Raw genomic sequence first — 15,918 nt, 5'->3', positions numbered from 1 at the left:
TACAATTTTGATTATTTCTTCTTTTGTCACGTTCTTAAGAAACATGGAATTAGGATTTCTGTCTATGAGCTCACTCAAGTCCTAAACTGATCCATCATCTGCATTTGGAAATCTATGTTCCACATTTTTTCCAATATTAACAAAGTAATCATTAAAACGTTCAACTATTTGGTTCATATTGTCATTTTTTGTATTTCCATGTAGAAAGTACTGGGGGTAATCTTTCTTAGCAGCATTTTTAATGATGCTATTTAGGATGCCCCATGTTGCTCTCATGTTGTTTCTGTTCTTCAATGTTTATCAATCAATCATTGTGTATTTATATAGCCCTAAATCACAAGTGTCTCAAAGGGCTGCACAAGCCACGACATCCTCGGTACAGAGCCCACATAAGGGCAAGGAAAAACTCACCCCAGTGGGACGTCGATGTGAATGACTATGAGAAACCTTGGAGAGGACCGCATATGTGGGTACCCCCCCCCCCCCCCCCCCCTCTAGGAGAGACCGAATGCAATGGATGTCGAGTGGGTTTGACATAATATTTTGAGAGTCCATCCCGAGCGGAGACGGGTCAGCAGCGCAGAGATGTTCCCAACCGATGCACAGGCAAGCGGTCCACCCCGGGTCCCGACTCTGGACAGCCAGCACTTCATCCATGGCCACCGGACCTGTGTGTCTCCCCCTTCACAAGGAAGAGGGGAGCAGAGGAGAAATGAAACGAAACGGCAGATCAACTGGTCTAAAAAGGGGGTCTATTTAAAGACTAGAGTATACAAATGAGTTTTAAGATGGGACTTAAATGCTTCTACTGAGGTAGCATCTCTAACTGTTCTTGTTTAATAATTGTCTGTACTATTCCTTCTTACATGTTCCTAGTATACCAATTAGCTTGTTTTTATATTTTTTATACTTATTTTCTGCCTCTATAGATGTCTGTTATTAAAGGCCTACTGAAATTTATTTTATTTTATTTAAACGGGGATAGCAGATCCATTCTATGTGTCATACTTGATCATTTCGCGATATTGCCATATTTTTGCTGAAAGGATTTAGTAAAGAACATCGACGATAAAGTTCGCAACCTTTGGTCGCTGATAAAAAAGCCTTGCCTGTACCGGAAGTAGCGTGATGTCCCAGGTTGAAGGGCTCCTCACATTTGTACATTGTTTACACCAGCAGCGAGAGCGATTGGGACCGAGAAAGCGACGATTACCCCAATAATTTGAGCCAGGATGAATGATTCGTGGATGAGGAAAGTGAGAGTGAAGGATTAGAGTGCAGTGCAGGACGCATCGTTTTTCGCTCTGACCGTAACTTAGGTACAAGGGCTCATTGGATTCCACACCCTCTCCTTTTTCTATTGTGGATCACGGATTTGTATTTTAAACCACCTGGGATACTTTATCCTCTTGAAAATGAGAGTCGAGAACGCGAAATGGACATTCACAGTGACTTTTATCTCCACGACAATACATCGGCGAAGCACTTTAGCTACGGAGCTAACGTGATAGCATCGTGCTTAAATGCAGATGGAAACAAAAGAAATAAGCCCCTGACTGGAAGGATAGACAGAAGATCAACAATACTACCAAACTCTGGACCTGTAACCACACGGTTAATGCTGTGCTGCCTGACGAAGCCTAGCAATGCTGTTGCTAACGACGCCATTGAAGCTAACTTAGCTACGGGACCTCGACAGAGCTATGCTAAAAGCACTAGCTCTCCACCTACACCAGCTCTCATCTGCTCATCAACACCCGTGCTCACCTGCGTTCCAGCGATCGACGGCGCGACGAAGGACTTCACCCGATCATCGATGCGGTCGGCGGACGGAGACGGAGGAAGTCAAGGTGAGGACAGCGGTGCGGCGGCGGGCGTTGTAGCTTTCGACGACACCCCGGCTGCCATCAGAGTCGGCAAGAAACATATATTTCCCCAAAGTTACGTACGTGACATGCACATAGCGACACGCACGGACGGGAAAGCGATCAAATGTTTGGAAGCCAAAGCTGTAGTCACGGTAGCGCGTCTGCTATCCAAGTCAAAGTCCTCCTGGTTGTGTTGCTGCAGCCAACCGCTAATACACCGATCCCACCTACAGATTTCTTCTTTGCTGTCTCCATTGTTCATTGAACAAATTGCAAAAGATTCACCAACACAGATGTCCAGAATACTGTGGAATTTTGCCATGAAAACAGCTGTTTGTATTGGGATACAATGGTGTCCGAATAGTTCCGCTTCAACCCTTGACGTCACGCGCATACGTCATCAAACATAGACTTTTTCAACCGGAAGTTTCCCGGGAAATTTAAAATTGCACTTTATAAGTTAACCCGGCCGTATTGGCATGTGTTGCAATGTTAAGATTTCATCATTGATATATAAACTATCAGACTGCGTGGTCGGTAGTAGTGGCTTTCAGTAGGCCTTTAATATTCCATATAATGTATTTTTTTTGTGACAAGCATTTTTCAGTCCTTTTGTCATCCATGGTTGGTTGTTTTTATTTTGCTTCTTACTAACTTCTTTCCATGGACAACATAAACATTGATATTATACATGTGGGCCAATATATACTGTATGTATATATATATATATATATATATATATTAGAGATGCGTGGTTTGCGGACACAACCGCGGATTCGGCGGATTATCCGCGGATCGGGCGGATGAAATTTAAATAAATAAGATTTTATCCGCGCCGCGGGTCGGGTCGGGCGGATTAATGAGATATTTTTTATTTTCTTTATTTTTTTTTGCGGGTGGCAGTTAAACCAATTCGGAAATATATATACATAGTTAAATGTTGTTAGCCACATACGAAAAACGAGCAGCAGTCTTTGAAACAGGCAATTATTTATCAGCAGGCACCTGCAGCAGCCACAGGCACCTGCAGCACGCCACATCAGAAGAAGAAAAAAAAAATGGCAACACCGGCAGCAAACGTGGTACGCGACAAACTAAAAAAGGGAATACTAAAGACCAGGGAAAAAAAAGGCCAGAAAAGTTCAGCGTGGACTCGTTTTTATGAGGTTGTAAATCAGGATGACAGCAATGTTGGCTACGTGAGTTGCAAGAGCTGCGACGCTGTGTACGTCTACGACAGTCATAAAACCGGGACATCGAACATGGTGCATCACATTTGTGCAAAACCCCGAATCTCCACAAACAGCATGAGCAGTTTCGTTCGCCGTGATCCCAGAAGAGTGCCACAGGATGTTAAAACAAGGCTTACAGATGCATGTGTGGACCTGTGCACTAATGATATGCGCCCGTTTGATATAGTCTCAGGTAAAGGGTTTCAACAAGTGGCCCAGACGCTGATTGACATAGGCGCTAAGTGCGGTGCCGTGTATGCTGGTGCCATCCTGCCCCATCGGCAAACTGTGTGTGACCGGGCAAAGCTGCAGGCTTCCACTGCTAAGCAGACACTTTCGGAGGACATCCAAAAAGCCATCAGCAACAACGGAGGTATTTCTGTAACCACCGATATGTGGACAGATGAATTTAAAAAGAGAGCATATACAGTCCTTACGTGTCACTACATCAGGGAGTGGAAGCTGGAAAATCGTATTTTGGCAACAGTGGAGTTTGACCCAACACTGAAAAAAAACCAGCGAAAACCTTCATGAGCAGATAACCAGTGTACTGACGTCCTACAGAATACAACCATCTAAAGTAGTTTTTGTCAGTGACCAGGGCCCTAACATAAAAGCCGCACTCCGCTCCTACCACTGGATTCCGTGCTACGCACATATCCTGAACACAGTGCTGAGACACACCTTCAGTAGAAAGGGTGACTCTGAGGGCATTGAAGATGTCCTGGACATGATCGATTACTGCAAAGAGCTTGTTGCATTTCTGAAAAGAACCGGTGCCGTCGCCGGCCTAAAGCACACCGTGAATCAAGAATGTGATGTGCGATGGAACAGTAAAGTCCTGATGTTGGAATCAATCCAGAAACAATACCAAGACATCAGAGAGCTGCTACGGAGCAAAGACCAACAACATCGCCTCGATGGCATTCACCAGGATCAACTCGCACACTTGATCGAGTTTCTCACCCTTTTCAAGTCAGCAATCAGCGAGCTTGAAGGAGAACATCACCCAACCGTTCAGATGGTTCTGCTCTGGTTTTTCAAGCTGAAAAAACACTGTGAGCCCAAGTTTGGAGACCCACCTTACATGAAAATTCTCCGCTCTCGCACGTCTGCTCTGCTTGATGAGAAGATGCATCCGACTGCTACTCACAAAATCGCCACTTTTCTCCACCCGAAATTTAAGTCGCTGAAAATGCTGGCAGAAGATGACAGACGAGAGGTGATCAAGCAAGTTCGAGAACTTCTTCCAGAGGAAAGCGTCTGTGTCAGTCGTGATGGAGAAGAAAACCCTGTCACCGAGCCACAATCAGCAACAGAGCAAGGTGAGTTGATACATTGCCTGCCTGCCTGGGCTATTAAGTTTATGTTATGTGGATTGTCTGTTTTATAGATATAAAATATTAGGCTGTAATAGATTTCATCAGTCCTTTAGGTGGAGCTGATGGCGCATCACCAAAAAAGAAGAGAATTGACTTCGCAGAATGGGAGGAGGACACACCTGTGCCCGTTGATGAAGTAGACAATTATTCCTCTACAAACTTCCATCTGGAAGGATCAGCAGAGGAAAATCTACTTTCCTTTTGGGGGACACAAGGACAATCATTCCCACGACTACAACACCTTGCCAAGAGAATCTTATGCGTCCCAGCAACAAGTGCTGCAAGTGAGCGCTCCTTCAGCGCAGCAGGGCGCATTTTAGAGGCCAGGCGCTCTCGCCTGAATCCTGGCACTGTAGATGCCATTTTATTCCTACATAGTGCGAATAAAAAAAAATTGTAATTTACATACGGTTGGATATGTTAAACAAATTAGTCTACGTTACCTAGGCCAGTGGTTCTCAACCTTTTTTCAGTGATGTACCCCCTGTGAAAATGTCTTTAATTCAAGTACCCCCTAATCAGAGCAAAGCATTTTTGGTTGAAAAAAAGAGATAAAGAAGTAAAATACAGCACTATGTCATCAGTTTCTGATTTATTAAATTGTATAACAGTGCTAAATATTGCTCATTTGTTGTGGTCTTTCTTGAACTATCCATCCATCCATCCATCCATCTTCTTCCGCTTATCCGAGGTCGGGTCGCGGGGGCAGCAGCCTAAGCAGGGAAGCCCAGACTTCCCTCTCCCCAGCCACTTCGTCCAGCTCTTCCCGGGGGATCCTGAGGCGTTCCCAGGCCAGCCGGGAGACATAGTCTTCCCAGCGTGTCCTGGGTCTTCCCCGTGGCCTCCTACCGGTCGGACGTGCCCTAAACACCTCCCGAGGGAGGCGATCGGGTGGCATCCTGACCAGATGCCCGAACCACCTCATCTGGCTCCTCTCCATGTGGAGGAGCAGCGGCTTTACTTTGAGCTCCCCCCGGATGACAGAGCTTCTCACCCTATCTCTAAGGGAGAGCCCTGCCACCCGGCGGAGGAAACTCATTTCGGCCGCTTGTACCCGTGATCTTGTCCTTTCGGTCATAACCCAAAGCTCTTGGAAAAAAATAACTAAAAATAACTAAAAACTTGTTGAAAAATAAACAAGTGATTCAATTATAAATAAAGATTTCTACACATAAAAGTAATCATCAACTTAAAGTGCCCTCTTTGGGGATTGTATTAGAGATCCATCTGGATTCATCAACTTAATTCTAAACATTTCTTCACAAAAAAAGAAATCTTTAACATCAATATTTATGGAACATGTCCACAAAAAATCTAGCTGTCAACACTGAATAATGCATTGTTGCATTGTAATGAATGGAATAGCCTACTTGATTTGATGTTCAGTTTATGAACTTACATTCATATTTTGTTGAAGTATTATTCAATAAATATATTTATAAAGGATTTTTGAATTGTTGCTATTTTTAGAATATTTTTAAAATATCTCACGTACCCCTTGGCATACCTTCAAGTACCCCCAGGGGTACGTGTACCCCCATTTGAGAACCACTGACCTAGGCTATACCAAATAAGCCCATGTCTGACCTACAGGGGCGCCGAAAAGGGGGGGTAAAGGAGACGGATTCTAGGGGCCCGTGATGGAGGGGGGCCCAGAGAGGCCCTTAATGATGATGAAATTATAATACAGAAAAAATAATGACACTGTGTTGGGGGCCCTGTAAAGATTCTTTTCATGGGGCCCAAAAGCCCTAGCGGCGCCCCTGCTAACCTATATTGAGTTCGGTCAGCTGAATAATTGTGATGGTTACGTGTTGTTTGGGCGCACTACAATGCAAAGGAATTAAGGCAATTGCGTTGTTTATTGTGGGTTTTTTCTATTGGAGATATACTACTATGTGTGAATAATTATTTGGCCTCGCTTTCAAGTGAAGCGCATCTCCGATTGGCGACAATGTAAGTCTATTTAGCCTGCTTTGTTTGTCGCGACCGTCTATTTTCATTATAATTCAAGATTGATGATAAAGTGCAGTCTGATGGGTTTGATTTCCCCCCTTCAGCTATTTGCCTTGGCCAATAAGTTGCAGGTAATTTATTATTATTATTTATTTAATTTATTTTTGTTTAAATAGAGATGACATACATATGTTATTGTATAATTTAAATTTGTGCGCGTGATGGACGTGATTGGTGCAAGAGAACAAAGGACTTCTTTCATTTAAGGTTTGTGATAAACCATCAAACTCATTCGTTAAAAGGACTCTATAGTAATATAAAGCGAATTTTTCTGGACATTATCATGCAAGAAAAGTTTATTTTTGGGACCGCGATCACCGCGTAATGATTTTTAAAGGTTGCATTACAAACATTTAACTGTCCCATGTGATCAGCCAGTGCGATTGGAAGTCCATGCTCAATTATTGCCTCCGTAAATAAAACTTCGGCATTTATCACATCCAAAGAATCTGTTTGGGCGACGAAAAACGTTGAAAGTTTTCCACTTGTATCGCTAGCAACGGCATTAGACTTGTGTTTTTTTGTCCCAACGTGGTCTTTTACATCGCTAATTCCTCCGTGTCCGATCGAAAAATCTTGTCTGCACAAGGTGCAATTCGCGTAGTTTTCACCCTTTTTTTTTTTTAATTAATGAAAAACCGTATTTTTTATCACTGCACCCGTAACCCGGAATAGGTTGATGAAAACCGTACGAATTACGGGAAAACCGGAGTAGTTGGCAGGTGCCTCACTAATGCCTTGCATCGTCTATATTAGATATACCGGGCGGATGGCGGGCGGATGCAGTTCTATTCAAACGTTACATCGGGTGGATGGCGGATGGTTGACGACTTTCTGATGCGGTTGCGGATGAAATATTTGCCTATCCGCGCATCTCTAATATATATATATATATATATATATATATATATATATATATATATATATATATATATATATATTTGATGTGGCAAGCTACTTTTGCAGTGTAGCTTGTAGTGTAGCGTGCTACAATTGTCTGAGGATAGCTTAGCTCCATTTAATTGAGAGTAACTTGTAGCTTAGCTTACTACGTTGTCCATGTAGCTTGCCCATCACTGTCTATTTGGCCTAGCTCACATGTCAATAGTTTGAATACTGCAAACTTCAATACAGTAACACCTCATTTGTTCTGCAGACGTCCAGCGGGTGTCAGCGGGGAGTCATGAAGAGGAGTGGCACACCAGTGTGGGACAGAAGGAGCTACAGGCCCCCTCCCACATTAAAGAGGAGCAGCTTCATGATGAAGATGAAGCTCAGTCCTTACAGCTTCATCACAGTCAAAGTGAGGAGAACAGAGGGGCGGAGCTTGTAAGTCAACACATCACAGAAGCTGATGGAGAGCATTGTGAAGATATCAAGTCAGAACCAGACAGCATCTTTGCTCCACTGTCAGACATGGACCACATGATGTCACACTCTTCTGATCACAGTGACCACATCCAAAAACCTTTGGAGAGTAAAAATGACTCTAAAGGTGATACGAGACATCACACTAACAACAAACACTTTGACTGCTCTGAATGTGGGAAATCATTTAGACAGAAGAGTCATTTTACAGTACACATGAGAATCCATACTGGAGAGAAACCTTTTACCTGCTCTGTTTGTAAGAAGAGTTTCTCCACAAAACCTAACATGACCACACACATGAGAACACACACTGGAGAGAAACCTTTTATTTGCTCAGCTTGTCCTAAAATGTTCAACACTCAGAAGGAAATTATATTGCACATGAGAACACACACAGGTGAGAAACCATTTACTTGCTCTGTTTGTAAGAAGAGTTTCTCCAGCAAGCAAATCATGACCACACACATGAGAACACACACTGGAGAGAAACATCTTGCTTGCTCAGTTTGTAAGAAGAGTTTCTTCAGAAAGGGTGACATGACCACACACATGAGAACACACACTGGAGAGAAACCTTTTACTTGCTCTGTTTGTAAGAAGAATTTCTTACAAAAGGGTAACATGACCACACACATGAGAACACACACTGGAGAGAAACCTTTTGCTTGCTCAGCTTGCACTAAAAGATTCAACAATAAGAATAACATGATAATACACATGAGAACACACACAAGTGAGAAACCTTTTACTTGCTCTGTTTGTAAGAAGAGTTTCTCCAGGAAGCAACAAATGACCTTACACATGAGAACACACACTGGAGAGAAACCTTTTGCTTGCTCAACTTGTGCTAAACGATTCAGCACTAAGAAAGAAATTATACTGCACATGAGAACACACACAGGTGAGAAACCTTTTACTTGCTCTGTTTGTAAGAAGAGTTTCTCCAGAAAGGAACACATGACCACACACATGAGAACACACACTGGAGAAACCGTTTAGTTGCACTGTGTGTGATAAGATGTTCAGGTCTAAGAAGCAGTTGAGTAAACACAAGTGTGTAACAGTCATGGAAGCTGCAGGGATGTAAAAACAGTTAAACAGTGATTGTGCTAAATGTAGTTTAAAAACACAGCATGTTTAATAAGAATGTATATTTGATGTTGTATGTAGTGCTTCTCATCTTCTAGTCTTATATGTTGTCCTGTACTTACTTTTTTAAGTTGTGTGCATGTATTGAATATTATATATGTAGCTACTATTTTATTCTATTTTCTCATCTTTGAAGAGAGGACATCTTATTATTTCCATTAGTTTTTTTCCACACATTTTTCCATTGCATTTTATTGATGTTATTATCCAACTAAAAGTATGAATGAATAAAATGGTTAACAAAATGTGGACTCTGGTAGATTAGCAGCATTGTTACATCATGGATGTTAACTACTGCAAAACCTCAACAAAGAAGAAAAATGCTGAAGTTAGCAACACATCACTGAACTTTAGAGCCATCGTGAGTGGAGTTGCTTGTTTTTATTGCTGCATTTGTACTTATTTCACCTCACATCTTCACTTTTAATCCTAAAGTCTTCTTCACATATATTGTTGTAGGCTTCTAACATTTATGTTTCTGATGTGTGTGTGTGTAGTCTGTGGAAAGGGTTGTTGTCCCTTGTGGATCCAATTGTTCACTTGCACAGATACATGTTCTTCATCATCATCATCATCATCATCACCGGCCCAATACTGGACAAAGCCTTAGCATTAATGTTTTAATATAAGTGTGACCTCATTATTCCTTGATAATAAGACTAAAAATACAGATTTAAGCACTGTATTATAGGGATGCCGAGCGGGGCTAACAACATAGCTAAAGGCTAATCCTCACAGAATGCCGCTTCCTTCTATCCTGCTTTCAAATGTCCACTCCCTGGAGAACAAACTGGACTACCTGAAACTGGATTTAAATGCAAGACACGAGATGAGAGACTGCTGCGCCATATTTCTAACAGAAACGTGGCTGAAACCATCCGTTCCGGACGAGGCAGTTAGCATTGAGGGGCTAACTATGTTTCGGTCGCACAGGAGCAAAACTCTCACTGGTAAATCCCGGGGCGGTGGTGTTTGCATATACATCAACAACTACTGGTGCAACAATGGGAAAATAGTATCATGTCACTACTCTCCTGATGTAGAACTATTAACTATAAAATGCAGGCCAATTTATTTACTCCAGGGAATTCAGTGCTATGATCTTCACAGCAGTGTACATTCCTCCCAGTGCTAATACCAAAGAAGCTTTGAATGCGTTGTACTGCTCCACCAATGAACTGCAATCTACACATCCAGAGGGAGTTTTCATCGTGGCAGGGGATTTTAATCAAACTAACATGAAAACAGTTTTCCCTCATTTCCATCAATATGTGAGTTTTGCAACCGGGGGTGGAAGCAAGTTAGACTTGGTGTATAGTAATATTAAACATGCGTATAAAGCTGCACCACGCCCCCACCTCGGTTCCTCAGACCATCTATATGTGATGCTAATTCCTGCATACAAGCCCCTGCTGATCAAGAAGCAAGCTACAGTGAAGCAGGTGAGGACCTGGCCAGAGGGAGCAATGTCAGCATTACAAGACTGCTTCAAAACCACAGACTGGGACATGTTCAAAGCAGCCGTCACCGATAATCATCACATGTGTGGAGGAGTATGCAGAGTCTGTGTCCGCATACATTCAGAAGTGCATGGAGGATGTCAGTTTGATCAAGAACATCCCCACACGGGCCAACGAGAAACCCTGGATGAACAGTGAGGTACGTGCAATGCTGAAGGCTCGGAACAAGGCTTTTAAGTCTGGCGACATGGTGGCATTAAAAACAGCCAGAGCTAACCTGAACCGTGCCATTAAGGTTGCAAAGCGTGCTCACAGTCAGAAAGTGCAGGACTTCTTCGAGAACCCCACAAACACTAGACGAATGTGGCGGGGCATACAGGTCATCACGGACTATAAAGCTGCCCTCCGTCCCTGTGACAACAGTATCAGCTTCCTAGAAGACCTCAACAACTACTTTGCAAGGTTTGAGGCATTTAACACCACTCCGGCGAGAAAATCCATCCCTCGCCCTGATGAGCAGCCGCTCAACCTGGATATAGCGGATGTCCGGAAAACCCTGAGGAGAGTGAACCCCCAGAAAGCACCGGGACTTAATGACATTCCGGGCAAGGTGCTTAAGAGATGTGCAGACCAGCTGGCTGGGGTTCTCACAAACATCTTCAACATCTCGCTGACCCAGGCTGTGGTACCATCATGCTTTAAGACGGTCACAATCATCCCAGTGCCTAAAAAAACCCACAATCTCCTCCCTCAATTATTACTTCCCCATTGCACTCACCCCCATCACAGGCCCTAACCAATCTGGCGCCATAGGCAAGATTTTAGGTGGCGCCCCCTCACATTGGCAGTGAAGTGTATATACTCACAAGAAACCGAATAGCTTTGTCTTTGACCTTTTTTTTTACTTAAAGAAAGCAAATTAACAATCAGAATAGTTAACAAGATAAAAAAAAAAAAGAATAAATAAATGAATCCAAAAAATAAAAAATAAATATATGAAATACAATATTTTTTACATACATAAACACAAAATAAAACGTGTCAACAAGTTGCATAAAATAAATTAAAAATACAATATATATAAGGCACTGCAGAAAACAAGATATCAAACCAGTATGACTTTAACAACTATACTACAAAAAAAGGGGATCCTACGGAGTTCTCTATTTGTGCTTTTTAATAGAGATTTTCAGAGCAACCCACATGTTTGGGTAAATTTCTGCCAGCTTCTTCTCATGCAGGAATGTCAAGAGTTCCATGTTTGTCATGTTCTTTGATGGCAATGGTGGGAAATTCTGCATTTCCATTGCAAGTTCTGTGCCATTAATGTCCAGCTGGCTGTCATGAGTCAGAGTAGTACTCAGGGCTGTAGCAGCTCTTCTTTTTGTAAGTTGTGGAAATTGAGGAGTACTCCAAACTTGTCATTCACCTCTCCAAGGCTCTGAAATCTCTCATCAAGTGAAGATATGGCTGTATCCACTACCACATTAAAAAATGTGGTTTCCATTTTTGTAAGTGCATCTTGTATGGGCTCATCTGGAGACTCATAACCAAAGTGCATTTTGGTGGTTCTCAATCGCTTTTGTTTGAGTTCAGCCTCCACATTCATTTCTTCACACATCTCCTTTGTCGTTGTCTGTGCATCAGAAAATCCAGTGTTTCTGTAGCTGGTGAGGGAATCTTTGGTTTTCTTCAGCAAGTCGACAGCCACATCGAGCTGCATGGAGGGCGACTGCATGAGTTTACTCACATACTGGATCTTGCTGAGAATGTCATACCAGATGGCTGTACAAATGCAAAAACGTTAGGATCCAATCTCCTCAGCCAAAGACTGGGCTTCAACTCTCACCACTGGGTCTGTAGTTGTTTCCCTCACCTCCAGAAGAGCCTCTCTGACTTGCCGAGCCTGATATCTGACTGCCTCAATGCTTTTTATCCTGCTTTCCCATCTGGTCTCAGCCCTATGATTTCAAAGTGGTTTTAACATGTTTCAGGAGGACACCCCACCTATGGGTGGAGGCTGAGAAGAGCTTGAATAACTTTGCTAAATGCCCAAAGTAGCCAAGGGCATCTGGTGAGCTTTTTGCAGCATCAGCTACTACCAGATTTAAAGGGTGGGCACCACATGGGACAAAAAAAGCTCTTGAGTTTAGCTGAAGCAACCTTGCCTGAACACCTTTATTTTTTTCCCTTCATGTTGGCCCCATTGTCATAAGACTGTCCTCTGCAGTCTTCAAAAGGAATGTTAAGCTCCTCTATCCGTTTTAGGATGAGAGTTGACAAATGATCTCCTGTTGAGTCCTCTGCAACAAGAAAGCCCAGGAAATGCTCTTTAACTTGTGGTATGTCTTCTTGTGACACTATCCTGACTATGACAGAGAGCTGTTCCTTATGACTCAGATCAGGTGTGCAATCTAAAATGATGGAGAAGTACTTTGATCTCTTCCACAATGCGTTTTATTATTCTTGAACTAATGGAGTCAATCAGTTCATTTTGGATTGTTTTTCCCAGATAATGTACGTGACTGCCAGCTCCACTTTCTACTCTACTGACATGCTGCTTCATCACTGGATCAAATTTGGCCATAAGCTCCACTTCTTTCAGAAAATTGCCATTGTCTGGTTTATTTAATGTGTCTGTGGACCCCCTGAAAGCCATGTTTCTTTCAGCTAAGGACTGAATTATTGCCACCAAACGATGTAGAACTTCACGCCACCTTTTTCTCTCAGCCTCAGCAAGTGCCATCTCTTGTTTATCTATTGTGAGTCCTTTCGCAAAACGGACCTCCAAGTCCTTCCATATTGCCATGTGAGCATTAAGCTTCTGGCAATCCTCATGGACCTTGAGCAAGTGGCTTGCATTTTTCCAGTCCTTCAGACCTTCCCTACTCAGTTTGTAATCTCTCTTGGAAAACATTTTGCAGCAGAAGCAGTGCAAGCTATCCTCTTTTTTCGAGTACATACGCCAGGTTCTTCTCACCTTTTTCCCATTGATTAAGAGTCTGTTAAAATAATCATGCTGACACCTTCGTCCGTCTTTCTGTTTCGGGAATGTGAAGTCACTATCAATTACAAATGGACCTCTGAACTAACTCTGTTCGTACCTTTTCAGTTAAAGCAGAAGGCCAGTCAGCAGGGTCTATTGGTGCAGCAGGAGGACCGCTTGATGCTGCTGCATCACTGCTGGGTTGTGCTGCTGAGGTAGAGGCAACAGGAGGAGCGCTTGATGCTCCTGCAAAACTGGTGGGTTGTGCTGCTGAGGTAGAGGCAACAGGAGGAGCGCTTGATGCTGCTGCATCACTGCTGGGTTGTGCTGCTAATGCTGCAAAACTGGTGGGTTGTGCTGCTGAGGTAGAGGCAACAGGAAGACCGCTTGATGCTGCTGCATCATGGCTGGGTTGTGCTGCTGATGCTGCATCACTGGTGGGTTGTGCTGCTGAGGTGGAGGCAGCAGAGGTAGATGTGGTAGATGGCCCATGGGTGGGATTTAGAAACTTCAACAGTGCATCTGAAGAGAGGAGTATGTGACACCATTGAGTATTACAGTCTAATAATAAAAACATATGATTCCAGGAATAAAATGTAATGATATAATATAGATGAAAAACCAAAGAGATATATGTATGATGTTAACTGATATGCAAATTAGATTAGATTCAATTTATTGTCATCATCACAGTGAAATGCTGAATAGCAGAATGCAAAGTAACAGTATAATATATTATTTGAGAATGTTATGTTATGATTATCTTTAACCGAATCACAGCAGTGCTCAAATTAAAAAACAGCATTCCCTCTCATGTGATATTGCTTAATTAACATTAATGATGTGCACTTTAACAACTAGGTTTACAACTATACCTAATATATAAAGGGGTGGAAAAGTGACTATTACCTGCAGGGCAAACATTAGCTAACCAGAAGGCAATAACAATGTAAACAAAAAAACACCTGCTTAAAAGATCTAATACAAATGAGGAATGTAAGGTGGGAGTACTGTAATTACCTACACTCTTTTACTATGAAGATACATTGATGTAACACGTGGCTTGGCATTGTCTTGCTGAAATAAGCAGGGGCGTCCATGGTAACGTTGCTTGGATGGCAACATATGTTGCTCCAAAAGCTGTATGTACCTTTCAGCATAAATGGCGCCTTCACAGATGTGTAAGTTACCCATGTCTTGGGCACTAATACACCCCCATACCATCACAGATGCTGGCTTTTCAACTTTGCGCCTATAACAATGGTTCTTTTCCTCTTTGGTCCGGAGGACACGACGTCCACAGTTTCCAAAAACAATTTGAAATGTGGACTCGTCAGACCACAGAACACTTTTCCACTTTGTATCAGTCCATCTTAGATGAGCTCAGGCCCAGCGAAGCCGACTGCGTTTCTGGGTGTTGTTGATAAACGGTTTTCGCCTTGCATAGGAGAGTTTTAACTTGCACTTACAGATGTAGCGACCAACTGTAGTTACTGACAGTGGGTTTCTGAAGTGTTCCTGAGCCCATGTGGTGATATCCTTTACACACTGATGTCGCTTGTTGATGCAGTCCAGCCTGTGGGATCGAAGGTCACGGACTTAGCTGCTTACGTGCAGTGATTTCTCCACATTCTCTGAACCCTTTGATGATATTACGGACCGTAGATGGTGAAATCCCTAAATTACTTGCAATAGCTGGTTGAGAAACGTTTTTCTTCAACTGTTCAACAATTTGCTAACGCATTTGTTAACAAAGTGGTGACCCTCACCCCATCCTTGTTTGTGAATGACTGAGCATTTCATGGAATCTACTTTTATACCCAATCATGGCACCCACCTGTTCCCAATTAGCCTGTTCACCTGTGGGATGTTCCAAATAAGTGTTTGATGAGCATTCCTCAACTTTATCAGTATTTATTGCCAGTGTTGGGACTAACGCGTTACAAAGTAACGCGTTACTGTAACGCCGTTAGTTTCGGCGGTAACTAGTAATCTAACGCGTTATTTTTTTATATTCAGTAACTCCGTTACCGTTACTACATGATGCGTTACTGCGTTATTTTACGTTAATTTTTATGTAGTATAAAGTGTGTTTTATCGGAGGGCTGCTGTGTCGTTCTGATTCTTCTTGTGTCACAAGCCGGAGAAGAGAGAGAGACATGCGCTCTGTGTGGGTGTGTGTGAGTGTGAGTGTGGGGAGCGAGGGGGGGGGGGGGGGGGGCGTGTCTGATCATGGCGGAGCCAGAAGTCGAGTTTGCTAACATGGAGATATTTTCACTACTTTTCTTTTGTCGAGCACAAAGAAAATAACATTTTAGTTAAATGTAAATTGTGCTTTGGATCAAAGATGCCATCTACTGCCCAAAACAGCAATTCAAATCTGCTGAAACAAGCTACATAGCAACATGCTTCCACGAAGCTAGTAAAGAGAGACAGAGACTCTGATGCCACTTT

General features: G+C 42.8%; 2 protein-coding genes across 2 annotated transcripts in view; both read left to right on the top strand.

Moving 5' to 3' along the window:
- LOC133613919 (uncharacterized) overlaps nucleotides 1-9,590 on the top strand; it is a 123,603-nt gene extending 114,013 nt beyond the window's left edge. The window contains exon 6 of the mRNA XM_072914393.1: nucleotides 7,655-9,590. Within this exon, the coding sequence (XP_072770494.1) occupies nucleotides 7,655-8,868 (1,214 nt within the window). The 3' untranslated portion in view covers nucleotides 8,869-9,590. The remainder of the gene's footprint in view (nucleotides 1-7,654) is intronic.
- Nucleotides 2,773-5,288, top strand: LOC133613931 (zinc finger protein 618-like). Its single transcript, XM_061971865.2, has 2 exons — nucleotides 2,773-4,425; nucleotides 4,528-5,288. The coding sequence occupies exons 1-2, from the start codon at nucleotides 3,831-3,833 to the stop codon at nucleotides 4,533-4,535; spliced, it is 603 nt and encodes a 200-aa protein (XP_061827849.1). The 5' UTR covers nucleotides 2,773-3,830; the 3' UTR covers nucleotides 4,536-5,288.
- Nucleotides 9,591-15,918: the final 6,328 nt, after the last annotated feature.

The sequence above is a fragment of the Nerophis lumbriciformis genome, linkage group LG13 (assembly GCF_033978685.3).
Source record: "Nerophis lumbriciformis linkage group LG13, RoL_Nlum_v2.1, whole genome shotgun sequence".
NCBI classification, from domain to species: domain Eukaryota; kingdom Metazoa; phylum Chordata; class Actinopteri; order Syngnathiformes; family Syngnathidae; genus Nerophis; species Nerophis lumbriciformis.
Note: the sequence above shows the minus strand (reverse complement) of the source record. Positions and strands in the feature narration are given on the sequence as shown.